Here is a 9,851-nt window from a genome sequence, read left to right on the forward strand (position 1 = left end):
CTCAGAACTTACCAAACCCCAGTGGAAGGACTAATTCTAGAGCACAGCATGCACCCAGCTGCTCCTTCCTGCTGCAAGTATCGCACTCAGACTGGCCACATCATAGCATATGACACACAGGTGGATGTCTGATGGTTCAGGATAGCAGTACACAAGCAGAAGCTGGTCTCTTTCCAACCCAGAACTTTGTAATTAAACAAGCTTCTTGCTGTATTCTAAAAACACAAATCCTTAAAGTATGAATGAGAAATGAAACCCACTGACATAAAGGTTAGTGAGCAGATTTTGTGTTTTATATAACTCCTTCGAATTAGCAAGGAAGGCATTTGATGGGGCAGTTTCCTAATCGCTGACCTCACTGGGGCTCATTTCAGCTTTGCAAACTGGTTGAAATGAAAATTCAATGTGTTTCCTGTTCTCAAATTTATCTGTCACTCCAACAGGTTCATTACAATTGCAGGAGGTGCAGATGAACCATCCGGGGTGAGCTGCCGACTCCAGCATGTTCCGGGAGCCCACCTGAGCCCTATAAAAGATGAAGGGCCGGCGTGCTGATTCCTTTAGGGCAGCCAGCTTCATCAGTTTCTTCTTCTGTGAGGTAAAAGAGATTAATTAGACAGCGCAGGCTTTGAGAGGGAGAAAAACCCAGCACATGTGCTCATCCTCCAGGCCTTTACGCAGGAGAGGAAGAGAAGAGAGAAGGCAGATGGTCCTTGGGGAAGATGATGTGTCAGCCTTGGTACTGGTATTTAAGGGATGAGAAGCAATCATGCCTTCTTTTCCATACCCTCTTGTCCCCCAAATTAAAAATACATTGAGACAAAGAGAGAGATGTAAGAGTCAGATGGACACCAAAATCTCAGCTCTATAGTTTTTAAAGTTCGTTTAGAGAATATGGCCTAGATCTATATCCAGTTGAGCTTCCTAAGATTTCTCCTCTCAAGTGAAAGGATGCTCCATGCAGGACGAAATTTGCAGAGCAGGCACACTGCCCTCCGAGTGCTCCCTCACACCCTCCTGCCCCGCAGCAGCACGCCAGGGTCCTGACCCAATTGTGCTGCTTGCCACATGGAGGGCCACAGCAGGAGGGGAGCGCCGCCCGCCCAGGGCCAGGGCTGGTGAGCCCAAGAGAGGAGAATGGGTGCTCAGTTCCTCCTTGTCTCCCTGCTGTGTGGAGTCCCTCCTTCCCTAGAAGGGGCAAGGAACCAGAGAAGAAGGTATGGGACTCTTCTGCCTGGTGCTTCCAGAAAGGTGGATGTCCCTGTAATATTGGCCAAGATAAGAATTTGCAGAAAAGCAAGAGGCATTGAGGATCTTGGCCTTTTACTTTGGAGTAGCCAAAGGCACAGGAAATTGAGCTAGAATTCTCACCTTCAGCTGAAGGGATGGATGACTTTGTCCTTTATCCTTGTCACAGCAGAGACAAAACTCCCCTTTAGAGACCCCCAAGAGAATCGGACTTCCTTTCTCCGCAGAGGCTGAGCTCAGGGATGAGGCTAATGCAAAGAAGATCTCTGGAAAAAGACAGTCAGAACATGTGTGGATTCTGAGAGCAGGGAAAGGTCCCTCCTGTCTGCTGGGGTTTCAGGCCTGGTGCGCAGCCCCTCTCCCCTTGACTCTGTGGCCCACATCTCCCTCCATCACACCAGTTTAAGCTTCCTCTTCTTCCAACAACCTAAGTGTCTGCCTCCTTTTTTCCCACCCTTCCAGAAAGACTCTGGTCATCGCTACAGATCTGGTCATCGCTAGAGACCCTTCCTCTGATGCCCTAGTCCCTGGGGCCTCTCCTCCCCGCTTCCACCACCTGCTGGAGATGGGGTATAGTATAGCACGGAGCTGAGCCCACCTGGAGGGAGGCCTTACCCCTGCTGGTTGGGGACAGAAAACACAGCCAAAACCGAGAGTCACCTGGGCGTATGTAGTTTTTATCTGGAACTGCTATGAGATTCCCAGAGTCCACGACCAGTACTTTGTGATCCTGGTCATGAATGCTGAATTTCTTCGGGTTTAAGTTCTTCACCTTTGGACCTAGATCAATATCACCAGATATCAACAGTTCACATCGAAAATGAAAGACTTAGTCTTCTCTTCCCCACATCCAAGGGCCCCAGCCTCAGCTCTCCACCCTGCCTGTGGGCTCAGACATCACAGCCACTGAATATTTCTTCCACTCCTGGGCTTTCTATCTCGCTGGGACAAGCAATTTAGCATTCTGTGCAAGCATATGGGTTCCAGATTTGAACAGATGGATTCAAATCCAAGCTCTGCTGTAGGACAGAGGACAAGTTACTAAATCCCTCCAAACCTCAATGTCCTCATCTGTGAAATGAGAGTAATAACAGCACCTACTTGAGAGAGGAATTATGAGAACTAAAATGCTTACTCAAATTAAGTAGCACTTAGCCTGAGCGAAGAAAATGTCTAAAAAGGACTCTTTATAATCATTGTTTTTCTTAACTCTCTTTTTTGTACCCTCTGATTGAAGGCATCCTTCTATCATTAGTGCCTGGAGTGGGACAGATCCCTGCACTGGCCAGTCTAAGGGAGTGGTGATGGGAGAGTTGGGAGGGTTGGAGGCAGGAAGCCTCCAGGAGCCCAGCACGGTGCAAGGTTGGGCTTTAGCGGCTCCTTTGAAAAGCCACAAATCTTGCACCTGGCCCTGGAGGAAGAACTTCTAGCGGCAGGACCAGCCACAACAGTCCTCAGAGGGTTCTTAGGGCGTGGGCTCCTAGCAACTCATTTGGGCCAGGTCTGCCTAGAGTAGGGTCTTAAAAGGGAACCTTCCCTCCTGGCCTCTGATTGGACAGGTGACCCTCACCTCCACAAAGAGCTCAGGCACTTGTTTGATAAAGGGCAGGGGCCCCCAGGCTGGGCCAGTGACTGTCAAATATGGGTGGGTGGCTGGAAAATGGCAAATGTGACAATATGACAACACAGTAACCACCACACTATGCGAAGCTTTAATATGGGTATCTGTGGTAGGCAATTCTAATGTAGAGAATAATTCTAAGGTGCCATTCTCCCCCCATGCCATAAGCACATGGCCTCTGCCTGGGTTTCTCATTGTGGAATGTCCTCCTGGTCTCCTCATGCCTAGAGAGAGGGGAGGACTCCTCCTGTAACACCGGTTCTCCTGCCACCTCCTCCCTGCAGCCCTCCTCAGCCCCCTCTGCACAGGCTGGCTTCCTCTCTGGTGCTGCAGCGCTCTGCACTCGTCAGTGGTACCTGCACACAGGTATTGGCATCCTTGTCTTGCTGCCCTATAGCACTGTGAGCTCCCCAGGAGCAGGCTCCCTGTCTGACTCACCTGTGATCCTCCACCTCCCACCTTGTAGTGCCCCAAGCATCGTGGACACTCTCAGTGTCTATTGAAGAGATGGCTGACCCCAGGCAAGATCCTAAGTAACTCCCCAGTGATACGGGGTCAGATGAGATCCATGGTTCTCACCCCTGCCTTCCATCAGAATCTCCTCAGGAGCTTTTCTGGGCCCATCCCAGACAGTCTGAGTTCATGGGGCAGGTGCAGGCTGACTGAGAGTCACTGAGCTAGCTGAACTCTAGGCCTTTCCATTTCCCACACTTTAATGTGCAAGAAATCACCTGCAAACTATGGTTCAGTAGGAGTGGGGGGTGCCAAGGCTCTGCCTTTCTGATGCGCTCTCAGAGCTGTGGGTGCTGCTGGTCTGAGGACACCCTTTGAGTGGCATGGCCTAAACCTGTGGCTCTCAACCCTGGTGCACACTGGGAATCACCTGGTGGGTGGTATTTTAAGACCATGGCTACCTGGGCCTCACACTCCTGAGATTCTCATTCACTTAGTCCAGGGTGAGACTGGAAAATGCTATTTTTAAGAAGCTACTTTTCTAGCACTATCATTTTACTTTGTACCTCTTAAGTGCTTCTTAAAGCTGTTCTTTCCTTTTGTTTCTATCACAGCCTGACATACGATCTCAGCGTCTCACATGCAGACCAGTTCACTGTCCTCCTAATTGGTGTTCTTGCTCATGATCCTTGACCCCAAATCTTTCTCAAGGCCACTCTGAAGGTGTGAGTGGTTTTAAGGTGCTGGCAGTTGTTTTCTGTAGGGAAGTTGTACTCCAACAGCAGCAGTAACATCAGTGCCAGCGCCAGCTTTAAGGCACTAGTAATTTTCTGCAGGGCAGTAGCCCTCAGACTTTCAAGATGCATCACGACAACCTGGAAGGCTTGTTAAAGCAGCCCCCAGAGCCTCAGCCCCCTGAGTTTCTGATGCAGGAGGTCGCTGGTGGGGCCTGGGAATCTGTATTCCTAACACTTCTAGGAGCTGATGTTGCTGACGTTTGAGGACCAGACTTGGAGAACCACTTCTCCCAGATTTGAAGGACATCCCAGCCCTGACAAGGAGAAGTCATGACAAGCCCGACAGAGAGGCTTGTGCACTTGGTTCCACCTGAAGTGGACACAGTGCAGATCCAAAGCCAGCAATGGTGTAACTACAACAAAACCAAAACATCAAAGGTCACTGCAGCAGCAGCAGTGGAGCAGTGACAGCAGCCTCCCCCTACTGTGCCAGGCGCCCTTACACACCTGGTCCCATTTGTCCTTTCTGCCACTTTACCAGTGAGGCTCAGTCTTCATGCATCCACCTGCACTAGAGCTGGGGCTCAGACTGAGGTCTCCTGACTCTTTCCTGAGAAGAGGAGGTGACGGGAGCCTTAAGCCTGAGTCAAGCAGACAGATTAAGTACCTTTAAATTTCCACATCTGTCACTGACTACCTGTGTCACCTGGGGCAGGGAATCTCCGCTGTCCGTCTCGGTTTCCACGCCTGAACAGTGGTAATGTTAACAGGTTCCTACTGGGGTGTTGTGGTGTTCAAATGGCAGCATGAGAGGAAGGTTCAGTCTCCGAAGGCGCCGCCCTGAGCCCTTAGTGGTGTGGGTGTCCCTGCACCCCCGCTGGCCACGTGGCTGTTTGTCATCGGTGTTGGGAGGGGGTCTGTGTCTCCAGTCTCTTGACTATGATCAGAAGAGGCACCTGGAAGGTTCCCAGGCACAAACTCTTCCTTGCCCTGTGCCTCTTAGCAGGTGAGCATCACCTGCCCCTCCCCGGGCTCATCTTTCCCAGAGTTCTCTCCTGATGGGATTTGCTTCCGAAAAGGAAAGACTTCAGCCCCATCCAGCACCCTTAGGTGTCCCCAGTCTACAATTCTCCCACCCTCTAAGAGGTCCCAATGGTGCCATCCCCCATCCCCACCCTCGCACCTCAGCCACCGCCATCACCTCACCCTGGGGCCTTACTTGTGTGAACAAAATTCATGGAGGGGAGGCTTGGGCCTGGTTCCAGGGGGCTTCCAGCCGGGTCTGCAGTCAGACACAGTGAGGTTAGCATATGCAATTGGGATTTTCCAAGGATTTAGGTGTATCAAGGACCATGTAATTCCCTCTTCTGTGTATGTGCTGAGAAATACTAGAGCAGCATGATAGTAATGACATTAAATCATAGCTTCCCTCTTCAGAAACATAGAATAGAGATGAACTGGCTCAGGGGTTTGGCCTCTGGCATGCTACAGGCCTCTCCCGTCACACCTCAGTAGACAGTCATTGGGTCAAAAGCCTCCTCCTATTGTCCCCCAAGGGCAGCACCCAACTGCATTCCTCATGGAGTACTCAGATGCCCTGTGCCTGGGTCATATTTTCAACCCAGCCTCAGAAAGTCACTTCTCATCAGAGGTTTCTTTTCCACTTGGGAAGGTTGGGAGGGAAGAGGTGCATTTTGAAGGATATGCAACCATCCAGTTGGCAAACAGGATGCTAAAGCCCCAAATCTGTAGGTGAGGACGATCCTTTTATCTACCACCTTATGTGCCTGGACACTGAAGCAAAGCTTTCTTTTCCCTTCCAGAATTTCTCTTGTCTAGTTATTTGTCCAGGGAAGTTTGAAAGCTCACTGACTGTGCATGGTCCGCAGGAAACAGCTGGGTCTGCGCACAGCACCTAGCAAAGTCCTGCTCTAGGAATTACACTTTGGCCCTGAGGTGGATTTCTACAAGAACCTTACCTTCTGAGTAGCACTGGGGTTCATCTTTTTCTGAGTAGCACTGGGGTTCATCTTTTTCTGAGTAGCGCTGGGGTTCATCTTTTTCCCAGTCTTCAGAGCCCATTTTCACTCCTGAGTTCTCCCCCACAAAGGACATTTTCAACGTTGAGTTATTACTCATCAGAAAATGGAATGAAGTCCAAGGCCTAAGGAGATAGAAAGGGGACCAGTTATGGCATCTTCTGACCCCAGGACACCTTGCTGGATGTCCCTGGTGCTGAACATACCACTGGCCTTGCTCTCTAGTTAGAAATGCTTGCTGCAACCAGAAAGGCCCCAAGGGGCCAGACCATGCTCTCCTGCCTGTCACTCCTTCAAAGCAGAATTTTCCGAACTGTGAGTCACAGTGCTAACACACAGGGTGCAGTAGCATTTTTGTGGATCTCGGCATTTTATAAAAATAAAATAAAAAAAGTTAAAAGTGCATTGCTCTAGTCTTGGGGCTGGCACACTACGGCCCTTGGCCAAACCTGGTCCCTGACTGTTTTTTTAAATAAAGTTTTATTGAAACACAGCCATGCTCTTGTTTACATATGGTCTGTGGCTGCTCTGAGGCTACAATAGCATGGTTTAGTAGTTGAGAGATCATCTGGCCAGCAAAGCCTAAAGTACTTACCGTCTGACACCTTCTATAAAAGTTTGCTGAGTCTCTGCAGTAGCCTAATCTTTGCCTAACAAAAAGCAGTTGCTCTGCAACCTCTTTTCATGAAAACCTAAGCCACTAAAGGTCCCAGGAGGCCCAATCCCTAATATCTTAGGGTAGAATTGACTCACATGACTTGCTTCATTGGGAGGGGTTGGAGGAGATATATTTATATATACAAATTCTGCACACCCTATCTCAGTGGACAAAGAGCTTTCCACAACATCAGCCCAGGCCAACATAGGACAGAAGTGGAGCAAAAATTGGTATTCCCATCTTACAGATAAAAAATCTGAAGTTAAGTGACTTGTTCAGGATCATATTACTTCTAAGATTGCAGAGATAGGCAGTTTGTGTACAAACCCAATCCTTTGAGAATAGTTTAGGAGCGAGACAAAGGGAACAAAATTATTCCTGCAAAAAAAAAAAAAAAATGACAAGGAAGGGCTTCAGGACTCAACAATAAGGACGGCGAGCAGGAGCAGGTGGGTAGAGCTGATGCGTCTTTAAGGACAGGGATATCTGCTATTTGATTTTAACCTGTTTGTGGTTTGGCAGTATCCCTGAATACATGAAGCACAACTGCCTTTGTCATGTTGGGGTAAATCAAAGGACACAAAAAATTGGAGGCACTTGACTGAGAATGTGGCAGCCAGAACATCAGAGCAAGAGATGTCTGACAGAAATGCAGGTATCCAAAGACATAAAGACACTAGGGGCCGCCCAAAGAAAAAAAGAAGCCTAAAAGCCGGAAGAACCGGGGGCAACCCCGGGAAGGAACCAAGAAAACCGCCGCCCGGAATAAAAATAAATCCAGGGAGCTTTCACAGAACTCCCTAAAGAAGCAGTGCATCTGGCCATCTGAAATCCATCTCTTTGCACTCAAAATCTGTTCCCAAGGACCAATATTTTCTAGACTCTGAAGTCAGTCTCCTGAGCCTTCAGAGAAGGGACTAGCAGCATTTCCAGGGTTTGCGGGTTTCCTAAGCTAGTGTCTGCCTGGCCCTCCAGCAATGCCCTACTTGTTGGCGGAAGCCCTCCTGGGAGAGAGCAGGCTGCTACTGGGGCTGAGAGCAAGGTGTTCTGGGCAGGTCTCCGAGATCACATTTAGAAATTCAGATGTGCTTCCAGTGGAGATAAAAAGCAAGGGTCGAGATGGCCAGATGCTACTCTACTTCCCCATCCATGCCTGTTGGTCTTGAAAGCGAGCACAGGAGGACCACCTACCTGGGCCAGGGATCCTCGTGGTCTGTGGCTCTGTCTTGGACTCCTGGAGCTCTGTTGGCCTTCAGTTCTTAGGATCCTTTACCTGAAGGAGCTAGGTCTGGAACTCATGTGAGTGGCTATGCAAATACAACACAGTGTTCCTTTAGCCAATAATAAATAGCATCCTGGGTTATCAGTCATCACTCATTTCCTGCTATTTTCCATGCCAAGGGTATAAACAAATTCCTGTGGGGGTAGTGCCACTCTGCTAAGGACTGTGCCACACCCATTCAACACATTTCAAGGCACTTGTGATAGATCAGGTGGCTTCCAGTCCAGTCCAATAACAGAGGTATAGAAAACAGAGGAGAGTGAAGAAAAGAGGGTACACAGGGTTTAGATCAGCCAATGAGCCTGGGAGGTTCAAGGAAGCCCTTGTTCTCATGATGGTTCTTTGCCCCAATCCCAAAGTTCATGCAAGTGGAGTCCCCATGTCCCAGGGTGAAGGGGTGGCCTGCCCCTCCACACCTGTGGGTGTTTCTCATTACGTGGAATGAGAGACTTGAGAAAAGAAAGGAGACACAGAGACAAAGTATAGAGAAAGGGAAAGAAAAAGTGGGCCCAGGGGACTGGCGTTCAGCTTACAGAGGACCCACGCCGGCACCAGTCTCTGAGTTCTCTTAGTATTTATTGATAATTATCTTTACCATCTTAAAGATAAGGGAGTGGCAGGACAATAGGATCATTGTAGGGAGGAAATCAGCAGTAAGACATATGAACAAAAATCTCTGCGACATGAATAAGTTTAAAGGAAAATGCTGTGCCTTGAGATGCATATGCAAACATCTCCATAAACCTTTTAGCAGCATTGTTTCAGCCTATCACATGGGGAGAAACCTTGGACAATACCTAGCTTTCCTAGGCAGAGGTCCCTGCGACCTTTGGCAGTGTACGTGTCCCTGGGTAGTTGAAATTAAGAGAATGGTGATGACTTTTAACCAGCAAGCTGCCTTCAGGCACTTGTTTAACAAAGACACATCCTGCACAGCCCAAAATCCATTAAACCTCAGTCACCGCAGCACATGTCTCTTGCAAGGATAAGGTTGGGGGTAGGTCACAGATTAACAGCATCTCAAATATAGAACAAAATGGAGTCGCTTATGTCTACTTCTTTCTATATAGACACAGTAACAGGTTGATCTCTTTTTCTTTTCCCCACACCAGAGAAAAATGTTCTTCTTTCATGTCCCCTTCCAGGTACACTCCAGGATGCACTGACAGTGCCCTATATCTCTTCTGTGTCCCCTCTTCTTCAAAGGTGACATGCAAAGGAACCTTCCTTGATCAAGCCCTCCAAGGACTAGCTTCCTTCTACAGCCCATTAGCTATTTACCTGCATTTCCTTGCATTTTCCATTGTATTTGACCTTGTCAGTTACTATGTATGGCTATGTTTTACAACGCCACACACAGCTGGTCAGCATGAAGGGAAATCCACATAACCAATTAAGGTAATAGCTTCTGGACCACCAGCAGCAGCATGTCAATAACACAGGAACAACAGGCCAGCACAGTAGTCAACCACCATGCTCTCACTGTGCCAGGTCTGGGCTCAGCCCATTTATTTCTTTTTCTCCAGCCAAATCCTTTGATGACCCTGGGGGTAAATACCATCCTTCCTGTTTTACATACAAAAGGCAGCGCAGTTTAAAGAGGATGTACAATTTACCCAAGATCACATCCTTAGTTACTGGAAAAACTATAACCCAGGGCTTTCTGAGCATGCTGCAGTCTCATCTCTTAAACTTCACTGAAGACTGTGGTCTCATCTTGTAGCCTTTCTTCACACACACATTTATGTAACATACAAATACAAGAATGTGTCTGACAAATTATTTTGCAAGATACATTTCCCACTTAATGTAT

The 9,851-nt window shown here is 48.5% G+C and overlaps 1 protein-coding gene across 1 annotated transcript; it reads right to left on the reverse strand.

Annotated features, from left to right (window-relative positions):
* Nucleotides 1–271: 271 nt before the first annotated feature.
* On the reverse strand, nucleotides 272–3,944 carry IL37 (interleukin 37). Its single transcript, XM_011968013.1, is given in 5 exon segments — nucleotides 272–591; nucleotides 1,372–1,514; nucleotides 1,909–2,028; nucleotides 3,889–3,929; nucleotides 3,931–3,944. Coding segments are annotated over 5 exon segments (567 nt in total). The 3' UTR covers nucleotides 272–342.
* Between the last annotated feature and the right edge of the window lie 5,907 nt (nucleotides 3,945–9,851).

The sequence above is a fragment of the Mandrillus leucophaeus genome, unplaced genomic scaffold, assembly GCF_000951045.1.
Source record: "Mandrillus leucophaeus isolate KB7577 unplaced genomic scaffold, Mleu.le_1.0 Scaffold822, whole genome shotgun sequence".
NCBI classification, from domain to species: Eukaryota; Metazoa; Chordata; class Mammalia; order Primates; family Cercopithecidae; genus Mandrillus; species Mandrillus leucophaeus.